The 24,903-nt window shown below is 47.5% G+C and overlaps 1 protein-coding gene across 2 annotated transcripts in view; it reads right to left on the reverse strand.

Moving 5' to 3' along the window:
* SH3RF3 (SH3 domain containing ring finger 3) overlaps nt 1-24,903 on the reverse strand; it is a 370,552-nt gene that overhangs the window by 44,549 nt on the left and 301,100 nt on the right. For both annotated transcript variants that reach the window (XM_055240629.2, XM_063616653.1), the window contains exons 7-8: nt 23,745-23,998; nt 11,214-11,533 (exon numbers count right to left, since the gene is read on the reverse strand). In XM_055240629.2, the coding sequence (XP_055096604.1) occupies nt 11,214-11,533; nt 23,745-23,998 (574 nt within the window). The remainder of the gene's footprint in view (nt 1-11,213; nt 11,534-23,744; nt 23,999-24,903) is intronic.

Below are 24,903 nucleotides of genomic sequence, written 5' to 3' on the forward strand. Positions count from 1 at the left end.
ACCTCAGCAGAGGAGGACTTTGGTAATTCCACAGATGGGATTCTGTGGAGCGCAGTCAATGACTGGGCCTCTTTCCTCAGCCATTCCTGTCATTGCCCAGTGGACCCATGAACAGAGTGGCCACTGTGGATGGAGGTGATGCATGGGCTCAGCATCATGGATTTCCACTCGCCATGGCCAACCTGGCTACGGCCACCACTGTGTCCAATCCACCAGCAGCAGAGAACAACAGTGAGACCCCAGCATGTCACCACTCCCTGAGATGGTCAGCATCCACCTGGGGGCAAGGTGACTACCTTGGACCACCTCCATCAAGGAAGGGGCAATGGTGCTTTGTCCTTACTGGAATAGATACTATTCACTCTAGATATGGATTTGTCTTCCCTACACACAATGCTTCGGCCAAAGTGAATATCCATGGACTTCAGAATGCCTTAGCCACCATCACGGTATTCCACACAGCACTGCTTCTGACTGAGGAGCTCACTCCATAGCAAATGAAGTGCAGCAATGGACTCGTGTGCATGGAACTCACTGGCTCTACCATGTTCCCCATAATGCTGGCAGCTGGCTTGACAGAATGTAGAATGACCTTTTGAAGCCTCAGTTACAGCACCAGCTGGGTGACAGTCCTTTGCAGGGCTGGGACAATATTCTCCAGAAGGTTGGGTATGCTCTGAATCAGCATCAAATATATGGTGCTATTTTTCCTATAGCCAGGACTCATGGGCTCAGGAATCATGGGGCAGAAATGCGAGTAGCACCACTCACTATGACCCCTAGTAACCCACTAGCAAAATGTCTGCTTCTTGTTCTCACAACATGATGTTCTACTAGTCTAGAGGTCTTGGTTCCAGGGGGAGGAATGTTGCCACCAGGAAACACAACAATGATTCCACTGAGCTGGAATTCAAGACTGCCACTCAGCCGCTTTGGGATCGTTGTGCCTTAGAATCAAAGACAAGAACGGGAACTACTGTGCTGGCTGGGGTGACTGATCCTGACCACTGTGGGAAACTGGACTGCACTCCATAGTGGACGTGGGCAAGAGCATGTCTGGGATACAGGAGACACCCCTTGGGGTGTCTCCTAGCACGCTCTCAATCACAATGCCCCGTGACTGAGGTCAATGGAAAACTATAACCACCCAATCCAGACAGGACTAAAAATGGCCCAGTCCCTTCAGGAGTGAAGGTTTGGATCACCCCACCAGGTAAGGGTCCATGCCCAGCTGAGGCGCTTTCTGAAGGGAAGACGAATACAGATTGGATAGTAGACAAAGTAATTATAAATACCAGCCATGACCATGTGAACAGCTACAGAAATGAAGATTGTAATTGCTGTATTTCCTCCTATTTTGTTAAGAATATGTCCGTGTGAATGTGTATATTAAGCAGTACCTTCGTTTTCTTCTCTCTCTTATCTCACCATGTAATATAAGTTGCACTGACTTTTATATGATATGATTATTATATGATAGCATTTAAGTTACAGGATATCAAGGAGAAGAGGAAGCATCACTCAAAGACTCTGAATCCTCTTCTGGGAAGGGCGCGTGCACTCTTGGTGTACTCAGGCTTGTTGTATCATCATGTTAGGCAGAAGTATGACTTTGCTTTTGTCTTTATGTGGAAACTAAGTATAGTTTAGGGAGATGTCAAGCTGACAAAGGGTGGACGGTGATGGTGAGTTTTATGTCAGTGTGGCTAGGCAGGTACCCAGTTGTTTGAACAAACACTAATCTAGATGTTGCTATGAAGGCATTTTGCAAATGTGTTAATATCTACAGCCAGTTTACCTTAAGTAAAGGAGATTTCTGAAAGTACATACCTTGATAATGTGGGGGGGCCTCGCCCAATCAGCTGAAGGCAAGAGCAATCAGAGGCATCCTGTGTACAATGATTTTCTGCCCCAAGACTGCACAGCAACTCCTGACTGAGAGTCCAGCCTGCTGGGCTGCCCCACAGATTTCAGACTTCCAGCCTCCACAATCACATAATTCCTTAAAATAAATAAATTCTCTCTCTCTCTGTCTCTCTCTCTCTCTCTCTCTCCTGCTGGTTCTGTTTCTCTGGAGACCCCTGACTGATACAAACCAATAATTAATTTTCATAATATTTCCATGAGTAGAAAAAGACATATTCCCATTTTAACACTAAACAAACTGAAGTCTAGGGGAGTTGTAAGGTGACCTTAAAGGGAAGGAGAGAATAAATAACTTAGAAGGCCGGTGATGAAGCTGTAAATCTAGCCATTTTTGCTGGTCTTACAAAGAAATCCTATAGCAATAACATTTTCATGAAGTTGACCTATTGGTTCTATTTGAGATCCAGACAGAGTGTGAATCCTCTGAAAAGATTAATGAGTTTCATTCTTATGCTGTATACAAATGTGTCCTGTAACGTATTAAGATGAAGCCTGGAAGGAATTACTAAGCAAGCACATAACTTATCAGGTGAATAAAAACCAAACTGTCCCAAGAGTGACTTCCCCTAGAGGAAGATGATGGTATGAAGCTGTTTTATTCCCTTGAGGTGACAGAGTGCCCTCCCCGGCTCCCCCACCACATGGCCTGAGTGCCTGAAAAAAACAAAATAAAACCACAACAAATAGAATGCCGAACCCAGCACTCTCTGTTCTTTCTCTGCATTGCCCTCAGTTACGGGACCAAACTGGAGAGCACTGGCAAGTGCTGTGGAATGTTCAGAGATGCCCTGCCATGTTGACTTTGTTGCCTTCTGGGAGGGACAGACGGCTGGGTCCGATGTGTGGGCATTACCTTCTGATGTAGTTTATGGGGCGTGCGCTTGTTCTTCTTCTAAACTGATGCTATCACTGAGTTTTTCTGGGCATGGACGGCTGGAAAAAATCCCATGTCTTTGAAAGCACTGTGAGAATATATCAGTTGAAAAAGAAGGCAGTCATAGCAGTAGAATTTTGCAGAACAGAATCTAGACTTGACGTGGGAATTGAGTTGTGCCAGGGGCTCCTGGCCATGCAGTGTGTGCATCGCAGGCCCCAGCCACACTGTCACACGCATCGCTTGCTTGTCCAGCTCATGTGGCACTAGAGTGTAGGATTTCACGTAATCCTGATTAGTTATTCGTTACTAGTCAGTGTCCTTTGGGGAGGGTGGCAGAACCCTCACAACTATTACACGTGACTCACAAATCCTTTTCATTTTCTAAAGTGTATTACTATTTTAAAAATGCATTTTGGTTTAATGCTTTGCAGTTGAAACTCTACTTCTGAATAACAGTTTTCTTCAGTTCCCTTCATTGTTCAGGCTATAGGTCAGGTGTAAAACTAAAATCTTAAACATCTTTTTCTTTTTTTTTTTTTGAGACTACTACAGGCGCCCGCCACCACGCCCGGCTAATTTTTTGTATCTTTAGTAGAGACGGGGTTTCACTGTGGTCTCCATCTGCTGACCTCGTGATCCACCCGCCTTGGCCTCCCAAAGTGCTGGGATTACAAGCGTGAGCCACCGCGCCCGGCCTTAAACATCTTTTTCTATTTGTGTTTCTTGGTGAACACAGGATAAGTGAACCAGGAAATGGATCCTCCAGGGGTTAAGGAGATAAATACCATTTCACACGTAGCTTGCACCAACCCATTAGGGCTCCCTTCTGAGTAGCCTACATCTCTCAAGTTGGTGATGGATAAGTATATATATATATAACAAAATTAAACCCTCCTTTGATCTTTTAGAGAAGCCTCAGGGATATAAGTTTTACATCTGTATGGATCATTTAATTCTTCTAGGATCCAGACGTCAATTAACTATCAAATTCTTAATAATAATTTCTAGTACTTTTGTCCTAAATACTATGCTACGCGTTCGTCAAACTAACTAAATTTACTCCTCCCAACAACACAGGGTGGTAGGTGCTATCATCCTCATTTCACAGATGTGGAAACTGAGGCATGGAAAGTGGAGAAGCTTGCTTGAAGTCACACAGTTGGTAAACAGGAGATCGATTCACACTAGGCAGCCGACCCCAGGTCCACCCTCCATGCTGATTAATCCACTGTGTCTTCCTTCTCCAAACTCAAGCTGCACTCACTGTTGAGATGACTGTGGCTCTTGCTCCTTCCCTCGTCCCTGCCACTTCCTGAAGGCTCAGTGGCATGAGCCCTAGGCTATTCTCCCCAGAAGAGAAGCTGACTAGCAGTAGCAGAGAATGGGGAGTGGGCACTTGTGGGTACCACGGAGCCTCGTTTCATTCCCAGCGCCCTACTCATTGTGTGGCCTTGGGCAGGTCACCTTGCCTCTCTGGACTTCATGTCCACATTTGTACCCTGAAAGGGTCACTGGCACTCACAACCACGCTGAGCTCCAGAAGTCTCATCCCAATGCAGAGGCCACAGAGTTTCTACAGGAGAACTGGGGACAGCTAGCTTCACTTGCTGTCCTGGGAGGGTGCAGATAACAAGAGAAGCCTCCAGACCACCACTGACCTCTGCTCAGACCAGGCTGGGCCACTGCCCTGCCTCCACTCAGGGCCTGTGCTCTGATGGGACATTCCTAACTTAGAGAAAGAGGTTGCCACTCCTGTCACCAGGGAAGTGATGCTCCAGCAGTTTACGCCTTCCAAAAAAGGCTGTCTGGAAAACTTTAGCATGTTTTTTGGCAGCTGGGATTCACGCTTTCAGGATGGGTTCATTTTCAGCCGCACACGCTGGCTCCCCTTAATCTTCCGAAGGCAGTCTGACAATGGGGGAACAGGAAGAGGACCTGGAGTCGCCGGTGCTCCCAGCCACACGGGGCTGACTCTGCGACCCCTTCTGCCCAGCTAATGCCAGTGCTTCTGGCCATCAGAGCTGCCAGGCACAAGTGGCCAGGGCAGAGGTGGTTTCCATGGCCCATGGCTGACCGTGAGAGTCCTCAGTAACTTTGCTGTGGGGCAGACCCGAGGTTCCCAAGCCCCCCACGGGCCTGGGAGCCCAGGGATGCATCAGGCTGTGGCTGCACCTGACGACACAGCATGCGCTGAGGGGCCCTGTGAGCAGGCTGGGGGGCAGGTCTCCCCTAAGACCTGCATGATGGTTCCCACATGGGTGAATTCAGTTCTGGGAGGTGAGATCCAGCCCCTTCTACCTATGATGCCAGAGTGTGCAGGTGACAGCAGGCCCCTCCCCACCCTGGCTGGTGGGAGCATGCAGCCAGCCTGTGCCAGCAGAGTGTAGCTGTCACTTTGGAAGTGAATGGCACTGGTAAACCTGGAGAAGCTGGGATGAGGGCTGGCAGCAGCTGGCTTCCCAGGCTGCCTGTCGACAGAACTGGGATAGACAAGTAAGGGTCTACCTATTGCAGGGTGCCTCCACTCAAGAGGAAATACATTTATAAGCCAGCGATTCTTCACTTTAGAGAGAGCTGCTTGGCTATTCAAAAGAGCTTCATCCTCAAGATTTCTTCAGATTGGATGTTCCTGGGTTTTCATGAAAAATATAATCACATTCCTATGTAATATCATAAGTGTATATGCCATATGTAACACATATATATGAGATATACACATATTTAATGTGTGGTTGCACATATGTGTCCAACAGCCACCATGCTCTAGACCAGGCCTTGCTGCTGTCATTATGGGTCATTCTGTCAGGTCCTCTGTTCCTTTCAGACCAAAGTGGGTTTGCAGAGTCTTGATTATGTAGGTCATGCCATCCACATGGACTGGTAAGTGATTCATTGTTGCATGGGTTCTGGCTGTGGTTGGGTCCAGTGTGGACCCAGAAGGCAGATACCTAGGGCCCATTCTCCCCCAAGGCCAACCTCATGGTCTCCTGCCAGCTGCTACCCTGGACGTCTCACTGTGGGACTCCTGGACAGGCCATGGCCTCCCAGGGACTGGGAGGTCACCACAGTCAGCACTTGGACCCAACACAGGAGGCAGGAGGCCAGCATTCCTGTGCCAGCTCCACTGCCGTGTGCTGTGTGGCCCCAGGCAAGTCTCTGAAGGTCTCTGAGCCTCAGGAACATCATGGAAAATGGAGAGTTTAATATAAAACATCTTTAGAGGCTCTTTCAAGTTTCAATATTCTATTACTCACTGAAACTAAAACTACCACACCCATAAAGAGAGAGTTAACTTTTTTTTTCTGGCCCATAAAGAATTTCCCATAAGTCGTGAGAGTGAAAACTTAGTGGCAGCAGTTTTCCAATTCTCTTTAGTCTACAATCAGCACCAGGTGCCTTCTATGGGCAGGGGTTGTCGACCTAAGGCTTTGAGATGTTTTTGAATTAAGTTTTATGTCAGGACTCGCACGCGGCAACAGAGAAGCTCCCCAGTGTACTGTCCCTACTGTATGTTCAGAATGAAGATCTATCCTACCCTGTTTCATTCCGTTTATCCCATCCAATCTCAATAAAAATGTGGGTCCCAACCCACTGGATTGATCATTTAAAGAATGCTGCTATGGAACTCATGGCCAGGCCAGAGCATCGGGGAACCTCAGCACCAAGGAGAGGGCTCCACAGACGTCAGGCGGCCGGCGGGAGCACTCTCACCGTGTGGACTTGGTCAACCACACAGGGACAGCAAGAGGCTCAGAACCCCGAGCAAGCAAGAAGCACCACTCATGGCCGGTACTCAGGCCTTCCATGGCACCCTCTTGCCCAGCACCTGGCAGATTTTGCAGTGCTGAGAGGCTGGCAACGAGGCCCTCCCAGGGCTACCTGCTCTCTCCCCCGTCCCTGGCCCTCACCTTCGGGCCACGATCTCTGGCCTCTGCTCAGGCTGACCCTCAGCCAAGGCTCCTCCCACCTGTGCCCCAGGAAGCCTCCCCTGACCTGCGCTGACCAGGCACCTTTTTCGGTGACCCTCTGTTCCCACACTCAGGTCTGTCACCCACCCTTCTCCTGCAATCAATCGCTGTTTACCTGTACAGTGACCTGTACTACACTTTGGCTCCTCCAGGCCAGGGTTGACCTTTCCATCACTATGAACTGTGTGCATGCGCTCTGCCAGGTACATCCTCATGCTCCTTGCAATACACAGATGAGTCAGGGACTGGGGCACAAGTAAGAGAGTGAGTGATGGCTGGTCGGGTGTTTAGGGATGCCGACTGCATGCAGCACATTGGCAGGCACTGGCACCCTTCTCTTCTGGGTGACTCTCCCCTGGACTTAGATACCCTGAGGGTTCATATCACCTGGTGCTGATGTGCTCATACAGTTTCAAAACCAGAAAACTGTCACGGATGGACACAGTAGGCAGTGTTCCATGGTTGTTTCAAGCACAAAATTCATTTTTAAGTGCAAAAGGATAACTTAAATCCTGAAGACCACCTTTTAAAACCAGATTTGAGTTCCACTGTGTAATTTGTGGGTGTTGGGGGACTGGCCACAGGGCAGCCCCTGCAGGGAGCAATATGATCAGGCACGCGGGCAGGAAGAGACCTGGGAGAGTAGGCTGGAGAGGTTCCTGCATAGGCTGGCAGATGCCTGCACCCAGAGAGGAGCTCTGGTTCAGGAATGGGTCTGGAGAAAGAACTGCCACTCTGTCTGCACTTGTATTATCCCCAGAGGCCTGCACACCACATCGGGCCACGCAGGGAACAGAGCTCAAAGGCCCAATCCCCCTGGATATAGCAGCAGAGCACCAGCCTCCCGGGGACCAGTTTCCTGGGGACCAGCCTACCGGGAATAGCCTCCCAGGGACCAGCCTCCCGGGACCAGCCTCCTGGCACCAGCCTCCTGGGACCAGCCTCCTGGCACCAGCCTCCTGGAACCAGCCTCCTGGGAACCAGCCTCCCGGCACCAGCCTCCTGGCACCAGCCTCCCAGGACCAGCCTCCCGGGGACCAGCCTCCTGGCACCAGCCTCCCAGGACCAGCCTCCCGGGGACCAGCCTCCTGGCACCAGCCTCCCAGGACCAGCCTCCCAGCACCAGCCTCCCGGGGACCAGCCTCCTGGGACCAGCCTCCCAGCACCAGCCTCCTGGGGACAGGCCTCCCGGCACTAGCCTCCCGGGACCAGCCTCCTGGGACCTTGACCATAGCCACTGACACCATAGAACACAGAGCTGGTTTTGGGGCCTCTTCCTTCTCCACACATAGGGATATGGTGCATAAATCTCCCATCTCCTAGGAGAAAATTACTCCCTACTCTATGGCGCCCAGGAGCTGTATCAACCCTGACTTCTCTCTGGTATATGCATGGAAGAGCCTGGGTGGAATTTAGCAGCACTGGCGCTAGGAAACTGCGCTGCACCGAGGTGTATGTATCAGTGGACGTGGCAGCGAGGAGCTCACTGTCTTTTCCCAAAGAAAATTTAACAGAAACAGACTGGAGAATACTGCCAAATGCTTTAAAAAACCTTTGCCATAATTAGACATGTGTACATCTATGATCAAGTTGCCCAAAGTTAGGAAGCCTGTTTAGCGTAGTCATGGTGGGGTAGGGCTCAGCAAGCAACCTGCAGGGAGTGTGCTGGCTCCAGCTCCCTAGCCCAGCCCAGTCTGCTGGTGCAGGTCACACATGCTCACTTGCTTCTGAGCAGTGTACTAAAATGACCATCATCTCTGCTCTTCTGCTACAAATGGCAGCTGTAAATGCCTTGGGCCCTGCTGCAAATTAGGAGAAATTCAAGTGGGAACACAGATAGGAAAAATGTTCACAGGTGGTTTTGTAGACCAGTGCTTGTCTTTGTTGGTTATGAGAAGTGGGAATGAAAAGCACACACAATGTGTGGGAGGGCGATGTGCTTCTCTGCTGGGGTTTGCTGAACCTCTGGACACAAGCTCACATGGCCTCACAAAAACCATTTCCCCTCCTGCCTGGAGTGCAGTGTGGACTGCTCCCTGTGTGCCCATAGCATGTGTCCAGCCCTAAGCGTGGCCTGCACACTTCTGCTGCCCACGGAGGCTTGGGAGCTGTCAGGGAAGGAGGAGGAGGCTGAGCCACTGTATGTGCAGCTTCCCCTGCATGGCAGGGCGTCCCTGCATGGTGCCTTTCATCAAGAGGGATGTTGGGGTGTCCTCTGGACTCAACCGTTCTTTGCTGATATAGCACAACTGTTAGAGGGCATAAACCTTAAGTGAAAGTGAAATATTTACAAAGTGTCTAACAGGCAGGCTAGGAACAGACCCAGCTGGTGTTCATTAGCTTCACATTTAGGTGGGTGACGGGGAACAAGCATTGTCCTCCGTGTAGATTCCTACAGGACTCAATGTCATAGAAACCCACTCAGCAATGGTCGTATTGAAGCCAGTCCCATTTGCTTCACAAACTAGAGAGATGGAATTCTTGGGCAAAGAACTAGAAATGCTTAAGGAACTATTATGGCCCCCGCTTTCCAAGTCTGCCCCTGGTTGTTCCTGAGCAGCTCGGAAGAAGGAAGAATGTTTAAGTGAGAGGGTAGGACTGTGAATCCCACTTCTCCCTCCTGATGAGACCCAGCCACATCTCACAACAAGGGCTGCAGGGTAGAAGGGAACAGATTCAAGACTGAACTGATCTAAAAACAGACAGACACAAAATATGGAGCAGCTGTTGCCCTTCATGCCGGGTGCCCTGTTAGACTGGAGCAGACCTGAGCTTTGCCAGCTGCATGCCTCTGCCACACCAGTCAGCACAGGAACAACCATCGCTCTGGACTGAACAACACAGGAGGTGCTGAGGCCCTGCAGAACCTGGTGTGGCCCATGTCTGCTGCGTTCCCAGCTCATGTTGAGGACAGGGAAACAGGGCCTGCCTCCAGGGTGATGGGCAGAGAGCCCGCCGAGTCAGCGCTGGGTTTGGCAATGTCCTCGAGAAAGAGAGAGAGGCTGTCCCTGCCTGGAACACCCCCTCTAGTGTCCAGGGTGCCCATCTAAGCCCTGGCTAAGACATCCTGATCCAAAGACTGATTTTATATGGAAAGATGTCAAAAGATCCACAGAATCAGTCAAGCCAAGACAGAACAATCCCTAAACTGTTCAGGCAGCAAGGCCAATACACAGAGTGGCTCCCTGCCAGGACCCAGCGCAACGCCCTAGGGATACAGCCTCAGGCAGTGTGTGGGCCCTGAGCCCTGGAGAATTGCTTACTGGATTTCACATGGGCTTCCAAAAACTTCACTTAAAAAAAAAAATTGTAAAATATCTCATCAACAATTTTAAAACATATGTTACATGTTGAAACAATAATATTCTGGATATTGGGTTTAATGGAATAAGCTATTAAAATGAATTTCACCTTTTAAATTTATTTTAAAATTAATTTTACTTTTTAAAAATGTGGCTACTAGAAAATTTAAAATTAGATTTGAGGCTTGCATTATGTTTCTGCTGGACAGCACTCATTTAGAAGTCTGGATTCTCATCCTGGTTAATCTAACGTCTAGCTGGGTGGCAACTGGAACAAGTTTCTTGGACTCAGATTTTCTTTCTTTTTCATTTTTTTTTGAGATGCAGTCTTGCTTTGTTGCCCAGGCTGGAGTGCAGTGGCACAATCTTGGCTCACTGCAGGCTCTGCCCCCCGGTTTCCAGTGATTCTCCTGCCTCAGCCTCCTGGGTAGCTGGGATTATAGGCGCACTATATTTTTAGTAGAGATGGGGTTTTGCCATGTTGGCCAGGCTGGTTTCAAACTCCTGACTTCAGGTGATCCGCCCGCCTCAGCCTCCCGAAGTGCTGGGATTACAGGCTTGAGCCACCACGCCTGGCCCAGATTTTCTTTTATGAAATCAGCACTTCATGGCTAAAAGAATAGCTAAAACACACACCAGCCATCAGGTCAGCATTCTCCTGTTCCTTCTCATTGCTCCTCAGGAAACAGGCCTGTCCCATATGGTTGAACAGGCTGTGGACTGCACAAGGATGACATATTGAAGGGAGTGGGTGCTGTTCACACTGCACACATATATTTGTATATTTATTATTACAATATCCCAGCACATGGCAATAAATATCTCGTTCTAACAAAATGAGTATATTACAATGATTTTACAACAGATGGAACTAAGGCATTTTCAAGAGGGGACACCTTTTTCTGATTTGCATGAGAAATGTAGCTCGACTTGCATGGCCCTGCCACCATCCAAGGCCTGCCTGATTCCTCTCCAACCAGCTGCTCTGGTGGTTTGGCTCCCTCTCTGTCACACGCCTGGTTCATCTAGGGGCAGGCACTTGGTGCCCACATTCTAGCTTCAGTTGCACAAACGCCACTGCCATCTAGTGCCAAAGAGTTACAGTAAGCAGCTGGCCTCAAGCCCTGATGGACCTCTTACCTTTTCACTTTTCTTCTCGTCTAGTTTGCATCCTGTGTTGGTGGGGCTGGATGTGGACAGAACACCGATGGGCCCCCCTCCGGCCTCCCCGTTGAGGTTTGCGGCACTGACGTTGGGAGGTGTGATGGCTGATGCTGCTGATGTGAGGGGGATGGCTGGCCGTGGGCACATCTGTACCGGGGGCTGGTGGCTGTGCTGCGGGGACACCACCGAGTGGGGCCTGAGGCTGGTGGCAGGCAGGCGGGATGGAGAGTTCTGAGTGCGCAGGGGTGACACGGTGGCAGTTGGCCGGTCCTGAGCCTGGGCTGCAGAGTGGGCAGCTGGAGATGGGGTTGGAGAGACAGCAGGTTGAAAGGTTAGTTTGTAACTTGCCATGCCTGCCAGGCAGCTGCAGTGCACACTCTTCTCAGGCTCCCTCCTCGAGCACTCACAGCCTCTCTCTGAAGTTTCTCCAGATAGACCTGGCCGCTTCACAGATGGAGAAACAGGCCAAGAAACCCTGAAAATGCATTCCTATCTTCCAAAGCCCAAGGGATCAGGGGGCCCTGCCACGGCTCAAAACACCCCTTTCCTCAGGTGGAGCTAAAACAGCTTTGCCAAGGTTGCCATGAACATGGGCACGTTCCCAGTTCTATGAAGTCCTTTAACTCAGCGGTCCCCAACCATTTTGGCACCAAGGACCCGTTTCGCGGAAGACAATTTTTCCACAGATTGAGGCAGGGGATGGTTTCGGGATGATTCAAGTGCATTACATTTGTTATGTACTTTATTTCTGTTATTACTACACTGTAATATATAGTGAAATAATTATACAACTCACCATAATATAGAATCAGTGGGACCCCTGAGCTTATTTTCCTGCAACTAGACAGTCCCATCTAGAGGTGATGGGAGACAGTGGCAGATCATCAGCCATTAGATTCTCATAAGGAGCGTGCAACCTAGATCCCACGTATGTGGAGTAAGGTTTGCGCTCCTATGAGAACCTAATGCCGCTGCTAATGTGATGGGTGGTGGAGCTCAGGTGGTAATGCAACCATTGAGGAGCATCTGTAAATACAGATGAAGTTTTCCTTGCTCACCCACCACTCACAACCTGCTGTGCAGCCCAGTTCCTAACAGGCCATGGACCAGAATTGGTCTGTGGCTTGGAGGCTGGGGACTCCTGCTCTAATTTTCTCTGCTGTGATGAGCTGAAGCACTCAAAAAAATTTTGAAAATATGGCTTTGAAATATGGTTGTAAAATGCTCATAAACATAAAGCCTGTGAAAGCATCTCGGTGAAGCCTCAAGATGTCCCCTGAATTATTAAGCACCACTGCATGCAAGCCGATCAAGCTTGACTCTAGTTACTCTTGATCCCGAACCGGCCTGGCTGGTCCTTGGTTTCCACACTGGGCATGTCATCTTGTTGAGTGAGGGCTGAGCATGTGAGAGCTGCCTTGGCTGGGGACAACTGCAGGAAGAAAGCAGCGGACGTTTCTCCCAGCAGCAGCCTGGAGGAGAAGCCGCCCACCACCCTGCTGCCATCTGTCTGCATTTGCTGCTGTGCCTGCATGTCGAAGCACTGGGTGTCCAGGTTTACAAAACCCGGAACCTTACAACTGTGGATCCACCACCTTGCTGCCAGCAAAAACAATTCTTAAAGATGTTAGGGATTGAAAGTTGTAACATTTGTAAAAATCTCCCATGTGAAAAGACACAGCTCCCTTTAAACACAGCATCACATTAATAGTAATCCTGCTACTATGTGTGTTAGTAATTTCAGGGAATTATCTCCTTAATAAATATGGGTGAAACAAATGCTGGGAGAGAATGAACGTCCCCAGGGGAATGGTGACTTGTGTCCTGGGTTGTTCTGGCCCAAGTGGAGACTTGGGCTGAGCATCAGACACTGCTTTATACCAAGTGGCCCAGGCAGCACCACGCAGCTCACATCCAGCTGCTGTGCATTCTTAAGGCAGAGAAAAATTATGTCATACTGTAATCATTTTCTACCAGCAGACTTTGTGGCATTCATGGCTTCAGAGCATGAAAGAAAATACATGCAATAAAAACAATCTTCTCAGCCCCCAACTATGCACTCGTTAATCCTAACAGCGTTTGGAGGCCACGGGAAGTAGCACTGTGAGATATACAAAGCTCTCCATCTGGGAGTCGGGCCTTCTTCTGACACAGCCGTGTGTGAAGCGCTGGTGAGATCTAATTATATGATCCTGGATTCTCCGGGACTTGGGCAGCCTGCTGTTTCTACAAGGTGAAATACAGAAAGGCTGATTTATGCGTTTCTTTTTTTCTTTTTTTTCTTTTCTCTCTCTCTCTCTCTCTTTTTTTTTTTTTTTTTTAATATTCAGGGCTTCAGCTGGTTTGGAAACTTGAAACATTTGATCCTAACCCAACACAGCTCCACATTTACAAGGAAAGCAGGTCAGGCAATCATGTGGATCCAGGGGCCTCGGGTCATTTAATCACCCTGGAAACCCTGACTCGGAGGCCGCTCCTCGAGATTTATTCATCTCTCCCCTCAGCTGTCTGACTCCCCTTCTCTCCGTCCAGGGTCCAGTGACGGCCCGCCAGGGAAGCGCTGTGGCCCTCAGCCTTGGGACTGCACCAGGGTCTGTGCCCCTGGGCTGTGAGTGGCTGGCCTCTACCTCCTGGCCGGCTTCCCCTTGCCTGCCACACTACTTTGCTCATCCAGGCACCAAAGAAGAGAGGGAGTGTGTTCCAGCAAGCTCCAGCTTCACCTCCTAATACTCTTCCCTCAGCCACACTGGCCTCCTGGCCACTCTGCCAGTGGGACTGGCTCCTGGTCACCTCAGAGGCACAGTGCCAGCAACCCTGCCCATAGACCTCGCCTCCCTCATAGCTGCCATGCGGGACCCTCAGGTGCCTGGAAGGCTCAGATACCACCTTCTAGAGACCTGCCTACCACTTTCACGGTGCTGCCTGCCCCTGCAGCCTCAGCCTCCCATGTTCCTGCTCTAGCTCCAGCTTTCCTTTGCCCCCAAGGCTCTTAGCTCCTCACGGTTGTGTAATTTACATGTTCGCTGGAGGCTGATTGCTCACTGCCTGTCCCCACTGTGCAACGGAGCTCCATGAGGTGGGGACATAGCTGCTTAATTCACGATAACACCTGCAATGGTGCCTGGCATGTAGAAGGTGCTCTGTACATTTTTTGAATAAAAGAGTGAGTCTCTGAGAAAAAAGAACCCCAGCCACATCACTTCCGATTTCACAGAATGGAGCCACTGGAGAAGAAAAACTGTAGCGTGAGAATGCAAGGCACAGCTCAGGTCATGACACTGGCTGGTGAAGAGTGTGCTCATCTCTGGTAGGATTTACCCTTATTTTCACCCACCCCGGGTGCCCCAACCCCAAGCTGGCTGGGACTACTCATTAGTGATGCCAAAGTAGCCCACAACTTCTTTGAAGTCAAGCTGACAGATGAAGGCTGCTTAGGAAAGCACCACCCACGGTCCCTGCTTTTCCCTTTCCTCTCCTCTTTAAACCTTTGGTGTGTTTCAGTCCCCCTGCAGCCCACAAAGACTGTGAGCCCTCACTCAGTTCACTCTGTCCCTAGTATCTGTAGGTGCTTTATAAATGATAGGGGAATGAATAAATGACCTACTGCATCACCAGCTTTGTCCTTTCCTTATTTTCAGGGGTATTGCTTCCCACTTCAAGGATGAAATGGAACTCCCACAACTCCAGGCCAACCCCCTTCTCCACTTCCCCACACCCCTCCCTTCCAGTCACAAGGGCTCTGGGCCCCACCAGGTCAACGCCTTCACCCACATCCTTGATACCTTCTCTGGCTCATCCTTTCTCTCCTATATTTAGCCTCTTTATTAGCTTTCTCCCATAATTTATTAACCAGTTGTCTCTCCCATTTAATAAATAATCTTCCTTCTATACCTTGTCCTCTTTTAGCTAGTATCTCCTTTTCCCATTTTTCTTTACACTTAATATTTTTGAAATAGTGTGTACACTGGCTCTTTCTTATATTTTTATTCATTTCTATGTAAGTAATCTGTATCTGCCCTCTGGCAGCTTTTATAGTATTTTCCTTATCCTTTGATGCTTTAAGTTCAGCATGTTTAGGCTTGGATTTTTGGTTATTTTTCCTACTCAGCACTCTTTGTGCTGTGTGAGGACTTGAGCCCCTCTTCAATTTTGGAGAATTATCAGGGACTACTCCTTTGAATCTTCTCTCTGTCCCATCCCTTCTATTTTCTAGTTATGAAAATCCTGTTAGAAGTAGTTTGGAGCTCCTCAATCTATCCTCCATATTTATACATCTCTTTCATATTTTTCGTCTCTGCTCTGTATTCTGGATAAATTCCTTTGTATGGCTTTCCAATTTCACTAATTCCACTTTCAACTGTGTCTAGAGTGTATGCTACCTACAGAGGTTTTGTATTTAAATATATATTTTTCCTCTCCAAAATTTCAAGTTGGTTCTTTTTCATATCCAGTTGTTTCTGATTCATAGCCATCCACCTATTTTTTCATAGCTTCCTGTTTTTCTTTTTTGTGTGTGTGTGTGTATGTTGTTCCTTCTTCTCCTCTTAGATCTTAAACATACTGATTTCAAAGATGCTCTCAGATTTCTCCCTTATTTTCCTCCCATCTCTTGAGTTTATTGGCTAACTTACGTGTGAGTTTCCCTTTTGTGCTTTGAAATCTTAGTGTACCAGCTCACCCTAAGCGTGCAGCTCTTTGTCTACTTTTCTGGGTCTGGCAGTTCTGTTGTTAGTGCTGCTTGGCCTTGGGACCCTCCCTCAGAACTAGGTTTAATGGGCTTCTTGGAGTTCTGGTCCTGCAGTGAGGGTGCTGAGCTAGTCCTAGTCCTCAGGCCAGAGCTATCCACAGCACCATGACCAGGGTTGGGGCTCCCTCTTCTCTCTCTCACACACCCCAGGTGGAGGCTTAGTATGGCCCATCCCCTGGAAAATGATGGAGCTCTTAGAACTGGCACACCTGGCTCTGGTCCTCTGATTCTCACAGGGGCTTCCTGTCCATATTCTCCTGCAGGAGCTGAAAGTCAGCCAACAAGGCCTGCTTTTTATCCTAGAGCCAGCAGGCCAGTACTTCAGCACTTGGCTATCGTGTGTTCCATTTTATATAGACCCATAGAGTTGACTTTTTAAATATTAAAAACAAACATCTTTACAACAGTATCACATAAACTTAATTACTGTAGTTTTATAAGAAGTCTCTAAATCAGTGATAGCCCTCCCAAGTTCACTGTTCTTTTTCATTTCATCTAGCTCAAAATGTTTATAATATCCCTTTTGATTTGTTCTTTAATGTATGGGTTATTTTGAAGTATGTTATTTAGTTTTCAAATATTTGAGCATATCAAATATTTGTTATTATTTGTATTAATGATTTCTAATTCAATGCCACTGTGGTCAGCGAATGAATGTAGTTTCCATGACTTGAATCCCTTTAAATGTGCTGAAACTTAAAAATATTATGGCCCAGTATATAATCTATCTCGGTAAATGTTCTCTGTGCACTTGAAAAGAAGGTGCATTTTGCTGTTGTTGGGTAGAATGTTTCACAAACGTCAACTAAGTCAAGTTGATTATACTATTGTTCTAATGTTTTAAATTTTTACCATTTTATGTCTAACTGTTATATAAATTACTGAGATATGAAAATCTCTGACCATAATTGTAGATTTGTTTATTTCTCCTTGTACTTTTATCCATATTGCTTATGTATTTTGAAGTTCTGTTACTTGGTGTATAAATATTTAGAACTGTTATGTCCTCCTAATGAACTGACCCCTTTATTGTTATGAAATTGCCTTTTTATCTCTAATAATTGTTATAAATTCTGCTCTATCTCATTAAGATAACCACTCCAGCTTTCTTTTGATTAATATTAGCATGGTATAATCTATTCTCATTATTGGCAGATTTCGTATTTGCAAATTCTACTAGTGAAAAATGATTTGTAACCCCCAAGTCATTATCTGTGGTGCTTTCAGTTATTTTCAGACATTCAGGAATGGCAAAAAATTTGAGTTGCCTGACACTCATATTCCCAGCTGAGGTTGAACAAGGCAATTTTTGTTTCAGCATCACACAGAGATGACAGGAGGATAGAGCCGATAGGGGGCAACACAGTACAGTGCAGGAAGTTTTGGCTCTGAGGCCACATGGACAGTATTTGAATCCCAGCTCTGGCACCTGTTAATAGGGCAGCCTCAGGTCAGCCACTTAATCCTTCTGAACCTCATTTTCTCTTTTGCCAAATAAATAAAATAGAATCTACTAGAACAAGAAGATAATTTATGTGAGATATGTGTACATACTCATGCATGCATGCCACACACAATTTCACCTAGAAGCAATAGTTCACTATTCACAAATTCAGTGTTCATAACTTTATAGAATGTAACTACCATGAATAATGAGAATGTGTATAACTTGTTCCATCCCTTCACTTTTAGCTTATGTCTTTAGACTTGAAGTATTAAAGTATGTTTCTTATTCACAGCATACCATTGGTTTTTTGTTTGTTTTTAGTAATATGTGACAATCTCTGCATTACATTTAGGGTTATTTAGACCATTTACATTTAGTGTGATTACTTACACGATTAGGTTTAAACCCACCATCCTACTGTATGTTTTCTCTTTGACCCATGTATTGTTTCTTTTCCCTTCTGTTAATGCTTTCTTTTGGATTAATAGGATGTTTTCATGATTCCTTTTTATTCTCTTTTAGCTTATTTGCTGTAACTCTTTGTTTCATATTTAGTGACTGCTTACATCTTTATTATAGTCATTTACAAATGATTTCATATAATAAAGATTCATAGTATAAGAATCTTACAGTAGTATACCAAACTTCCACTTCTCCCTTTCCAAACTTTGGGTTTTTGTTTATTGTACATTTTACTTTTCAGTTTTAAATCCCAAACTAGATTGTTTTGACTTTTGTTTAAACAGTCAATTATATTTTAAAGATATTCAAATAATAAGAAAACATCTTATATATTTATCTATGTAGCATTTCCAGTGCTTTTCATTCCTTTGTATAGATCTTCATTTTCATCTGGTATCATTTGCCTTCTTTCTAAATAATTTCATTTTTACATTTCTAATAGTGTGGATTTTTTCTTTTTTTTTTTGAGGCGGAGTCTCACTCCATCACCCAGGCTAGAGTGCAGTGGCACGATCTCAGCTCACTGCAAGCTCTGCCTCCCGGGTTCACACCACTCTCCTGCCTCAGCCTCCCGAGTAGCTGGGACTACAGGCCCGCCAACACGCCTGGCTAATTTTTTGTATTTTTAGTAGAGACGGGGTTTCACCGTGTTAGCCAGGATGGTGTCGATCTCCTGACATTGTGATCTGCTCATCTCGGCCTCCCAAAGTGCTGGGATTAAAGGCGTGAGACACCGTGCCCAGCCAATAGTGTGGATTTATTAGTGACAAAATCTTTTAGTTTTACTATTTCTGAATAATTCTTTATTTTGCTTTTTTTGAAAGATATTTTTGCTGGGAGTAGAGTACTAGATTGACAGGTATATTTCTTTCAGTACGTTTTTTGGTTATTCTACTGTCGTCTCACTTGAACTGTTCTTGACATCATCCTTATCCTTATCTTTTTTTTCTATTTCGTGTAATGTATCTTTTTTTCCTCTGGCTGTTTTTGGTGTTTTCTTTAAGAGAGATTTTGAACAATTTGATTGTGATTTGCCTTGTTATAGTTTTCTTCATGTTTCTTGTGCTTGGTGTTCACCAACTGTCTTTGAACTGTGTTTGTGGTTTTCATCAAATTTGGAACAATTTTGGTCATTATTTCTTCAAATCATTTTTCTGTCCTACCTCTCTCCTCTACGTTGGAGACTCCAATTACACATATATTAGGCCACTTAAAGTTGTCCCATTGCTCACTGATTCCGTTCATTTTTCAAAATTGTCTTTTATCTCTGTGTTTCACTTTCCACGGCTTCTATTACTATATCTTCAAGTTTACTAATATTTTTTCTTCAGCATTGTTTAATCTGCCATTAATTCCATCTAGTATATTCTTGATCTCACATACTGTAGTTTTTATTTCTAGAAGTGTGATTTGGGTCTCTTATGTCTCTACTTAATTTTCTGAGTATGTGAAAGGCAACTGTAAGATCATTTTTAAATGTCTTTGCAACATCTATGTCAATTTGGGGTCAGTTTTGATTGACTGACTGATCCCTTCATTATAAGTCATATTTTCCTGCTCCTTTGCATGCCTCATAATTTTTTATTGGACATCAGACATTGTGATTTTTATGTTGAGAGCTGGAATTTTTTTTTTTTTGTATTCCTACAAATATTCTTAAGCTTTGTTCTGGGACAAAGTTAAATTAATCGGCAACAGTTTGACTCTTGAGTGTTGTTTTTGAGCTCTGTTGGGTGAAATTGGAACAGTGCTCAGTCTGACCACTACAGAGGCAAGGTCCTGTGTAGATTACTCAACGCCTGGTGATTTCTGCAATTTTTCCATTCTGGCTGGTGGGAACGGGCACTATTTCCAGCTGGTGTGTATTCTGGGCACTGTTAGCACTAATCTTTTCTTTCTTTGATTCTTTTCCTGGCTTTGGGTACGTTTCTCATGTTCATATGCAGATTAGCTGTCGGCTGAAGATCTGAGGGCGTGCTCTGCAGCCTCTTTGTGCTGCTCTCTCCTCTCTGGTCACTGCCCTGGAAACTCCAGCCCTCTCTGTCACACAAACTCTGATCTCCACGTCCTCACTGCAGAGAGCCTGTGGGGCTCCTCCACCTGGTTACTTGCCTCCCTTTGCCACTTCCTGCAACTTCTCTCGTGAATCAGTCCTTGGTTGTCTGGTGTCTTGAAAACTGTTGTTTTATATACTTGGCTTTTTAAATTTGTTTCATGTGGGAGAGTAATTCCTGTCTTCATTGCTTCAGACTGGCCATAAGCAGCCAAGTCTAGCTCAATCTTTTAAATACAAAAATATGACTATGTCTATTATTCAACACTCTTTAATGTGCCCCACTGCCCTTAGGATAAACATCTAAATTCCTTACATGGTCTAGAAGAACCTCCATGCTCTGCTCTGCTTAGCTTTTCGGCTTCACTGCGGGTCTTTCTTTGCTCCCGCACCCTATCCGTATTCCAGCGTCCATGGGCCCCTGGCCTCAGCAGCCCAAGAGCTCCCCATGCTCCCCCTTCCTGAGTGCTTCCCACACTCTCCTACTGCTGCATGCTGAGCTCTACCCACCTTTCAGATTTAAAGGACAATGTGCCTCTGCAGGGAACTGTCATCTACACACTGGACTTCTCCTTCTTCCATAGCTTTGTTCAGTCATGTCACAACTAAATAAAGTTCTCCAAAACAAGAGTTATGCTCTTCCTCATTGCCAGGCCATGGCTCGTGCTGGTTCCTCTGCTCAGAACCTCCTTTCTGTTTTGTCTGTTCAGACACTTCCCATTTGTCCTTTAAGATTCAAGGCATTATCACCTCCTCTTGAAAACTTTCCATATGCCTTACTCCCAATCCCCTTCCTATTTTCCTCCCCAGTCGGAATGAATTTCCTCTTCCACACTCTCTTAATACCTAAGCAGGCCTCCTTTGCAGTGCTTTACCAAACCCACCACAGAACTTTGTTTTCTAGTCATTCTCTCTAACTGGGGTGGAAATGGAGCTTGTCTGGTTCTCCTCTGTTTCCAGACCCCTGCAGGGTGCCTTGCCTGTATCTAGCCCCTTCTCGGTGCTTTTTTGCTGATGAATTCATGGCTATGCTGGGCTCTTACTCCTGCTAAGCACAGACGGGAGTGTGCAAGGAACACTGGCACTTTACAGGGGGTGCTCTGCCCTTGGGAAAGGAGTTAGATTAATCAAGTAGAACAAATCATATTGGATGCTATGGCCAATGCAATTAAGCCTTTGTCAAACTGCCTGACTTTGGCTCGAGATGAGAACATTGATGAAATGCCTCCCACCCCCCGGGGTTGGGGTCTGCTGAAATGGGCAATTACTGCAGGGAACAATCCATTACTTGGACTGTCAACAGTGTTTTTTCTCTCTCTAAATGCAGAATGAAGTGGAAAATGCCGCAGGAACTCAGTGGCATTTAATTTACTGATATGGCTCAGTAGGAGTCATTCTTTAACCTGGCTGTGACAGCAATAGCGTGGGGACAAGTGCTGGGCTGGGATGCATTGGGTAGCCATTTAACCATCCCGTGCCTCACTCTCCCTGCGTGTAACATTAAACTGATGGAAGCGAATGCTCATGGCACCCTCCTGGTTACTATGGTGATGGAGAACTGAGACACAGTGTTGCACTGCCCCACAGCCTTGCCAATTTCTTTTGATACTGCTTGTTATTCCACAGAGGGAGAAGTGACTGGCAGGGCTCCATTTCTTCTTTGAATTGGGAACATTTCTAGCAAGGCTTGGTGTGGAAAGACCATCACACTGGCTATTCTGGGCAGACAACCCAGGGCCACTGCACTGGGATGCTGACTCACCATGATGAGTAGGGCCACTCACCCTTTCTAGTGCTGGTGCATGTGGAAACATTTGTACAGCACGCTGGGCTGATTGGATGAGATGTTTATAACCAGAAGGGACCTGGCCTGGGACTTTTGCTCCCCTGGTCCTGCCTGGGTGCTCCAGGGGCCAAACAGATCAGCATATTGGCTACCTCTGACCAGTCAGGGAGCACGACTTCAGATCACCAGATCACTTGCCAACTGCAATGACTGTATCCCCAGCTAGAGGCTACCAGAAAACACAGATCCACGTAAACCATGCTGAAGGATGGCTGATCAGAAGGTCATGGGTTGCAGGGTGGGCTTGGGCACCAGGTAATATTAATATTGCTGCAGATTCTTTTCCAGGGCCCTGGAGCCAGGGTTGCAAAAACCAAGAATCATTCTTAACTAATTTAAGTAAAAAAGATACTAGTAGGCCGGGCGTGGTGGCTCACGCCTGTAATCTCAGCACTTTGGGAGGCCGAGGCGGGTGGATAACGAGGTCAGGAGATCGAGACCATCCTGGCTAGCACAGTGAAACCCCATCTCTACTAAAAATACAAAAAATTAGCCGGGTGCGGTGGCGGGCGCCTCTAGTCCCAGCTACTCGGGAGGCTGAGGCAGGAGAATGGCGTGAACCCGGGAGGCAGAGCTTGCAGTGAGTGGAGATCGCGCCACTGCACTCCAGCCTGGGCGACAGAGCGAGACTCTGCCCACCCCCCCCCCAAAAAAAAAAGATACTAGTAGAGACTTACAGAATCTGAGATGGCAGAGTAGGTCTTGAAGGCTCTGACACACCAGGGTAGTCCTCAGACCACCCATGAAGCTTTCCTAGTGCTAAATTACCCACTGCTTGAACAGGTACACCACCAGCACAAGGCTGGACACTGGTCCACCTGCACCCACTGATGGTGCCAGACACTGGGCACCCGAAGTTCACCCTATACCCGCCGATGGTGCCAGACACCAGGCACTCAAAGTCCACCTGCACCCAGTGACAATGCTGGGCCCTGGATACCCGAAGTCTACCCTGCACCCACTTGTGTGGGCAAGTGGATGACAGACATTTACCCCCCACTCCTTGTCCCATCAGCTAAGACAAGGAAGGAAATATGGCCTCTGCTGACTTAAGTGCTGTCTCCTCTTTCCACACTTGAGAAGCTGCTTTCTGGACACTTCTAATGGGTCATCGTGTTCATTGGTCTAAGAAATAGTACATTTTATTGCTTCCATGAATTTACATTCTTTTTGCCCTTTAAGCCTCACTTTGAGAAAAAGAGATGATTTCTGAGAGGACAGGGTTGGGGTGGGAAGAGATATTGTGTTACACCCTCCTGTCCCGGGGTACTTGGCATCATGCCAGCGTCACTGGCTCCACCATGGTGGAAGATGCCGTGGCATGGGCTCCCACATCATCCTGCAGATCCAGCATCAGCAGCTCTTATTAGCTCAACACTAAGCCACCAACCAAGATGTGCTTACCTTCTTTATGCCTTTAAGGCCCACCCCATAATTTCTTTTCATCTCACAATATCCTGGGGCCAAATCAGTTTTCCTTAAGTTTCTCCAGCTGCCATGAAGGCGAAGGATCAACAGCTGTCATTCCTCCTGCCTCAGAGCACTTCAGAAAGGGAAGAGTCTGGGCCCGAGTCTCATCCCTGCCCTGTCCTGTGAGATGCCGCCTAGCTGGGAAGTCCTGCAGGGCCTGGCAGATGGAAGACCCATGTGGCCGGCCCACAGTCATTCATGGGGGAGGCATTTGAAAGTGCTGGTGTTAATCTTAATTAGTCTATGAGGCCCTCTTGCCACAATGAAATGTGTGAATATTTGTAAATTTACTTCAGCTGCCAGGATGGGTAAGATGATAAGGCAAGTGAACTTCCTGGAGATCAGACGTTCACGAGCATGACAAGCACATACCACCAGCCGCACATGCACTGCTGGAGCCTTGGGCCAAGATGTGTCTCACAAGCATGTCCCAGGAAGCCCCCTTGTTGATGCCCTGCAGGGTGAGGCCCCTGTGAACGTACCTGTTGTAATGGTGCTCCGGGCTTGGCTGGCCGCTGGCTGGGCTGAGTGCCGTAGACAGCTGCCTGTTGGGGGCGAGGCTGTGGGGTGCTGGGCGTGGGCCTGGGGAGTGGTGATGGGCAGGGCGGGCCTGGTGACAGTGGCCAGGCTGCTCAGACTCCCACTGCCTGGGTGCATGGTTGTGGTTATCCCTTTGGCCAGTGGAGACCCTCCGACCACATTATTCCGGGGCGGCCCTGCCCCTCCTGCAGGCACCCTGTGGAGAGAAAGCAGAAGGAATTCTGATGAGAGGCTCGGAGGCAATCGCGCCACGTGGGCCTCTGGCAGAGCCTCGCTCTGACCTGCTGGCTCTAAGAGATGAAGGCCAACTAATCTGGGGACAAAGTCCTAAAACAATGCCTGCCACTGGGCAGAAGGGCCCCCATTACAAAACCTTCATGGGGTGCAAACTGTCAGCGTGAAATATTTAAGAGATAGCAAAGCCACCCTGAGAAACAGAGGAATGAGCCTAATCAAATCTTTTATACCAGAGCTACTGCCTTAATTTGTTCTTACAAACAGCTGTGTGTCTCCAGATACATCCAGAAAGAACAGATGACTCAGTCATGTCCCACGAGGCCTTGATGCATCCAGCACGTTGGGGAAAGGATGGGAAGGATGCTGGCCCCTCTGGGCACGACTGCCACCTCGCACCTGCTGGCTGCTGGGAAAGGGCACACACAGCACGACGTCCTTCTGAGAATGTCTGGGAGCTTGCAGTTCCATACCAGAAATAGATGCCCTTTCACTCCGAAGTTTCCAGATGACATCAGCTCACACAAGAGGAACACTCTGGAAATGGGGCTCTTCATGCTTTCCCTCTGTGTATTTGCACTTAACCCATGTCCTGGAGGCAGCGATGTGAAATATGGCAGAGTTAGGGGCTTGGAAGTTTCTGTGGATTCGGTTTCAGGGGAATTAAATGTCTTCCATTTGTCCAAGAGCTGGGTAAGTTCCCATTTCTGTCCCTTCAGGATCTTATTTCAAGACACACCAAGAAGTCACAGGTGGGAGAACAGGCTGCCTGCCCCGTCTCCTGGGCCTGGTCCAGCCATCTCCCTGTGGCTGGTACCACTGGGCACGACCTCTAGCGGGCAAGCTCCCAGCAACACAGAGTGAGGG

Source organism: Symphalangus syndactylus, chromosome 14, assembly GCF_028878055.3.
Source record: "Symphalangus syndactylus isolate Jambi chromosome 14, NHGRI_mSymSyn1-v2.1_pri, whole genome shotgun sequence".
Taxonomy (NCBI): domain Eukaryota; kingdom Metazoa; phylum Chordata; class Mammalia; order Primates; family Hylobatidae; genus Symphalangus; species Symphalangus syndactylus.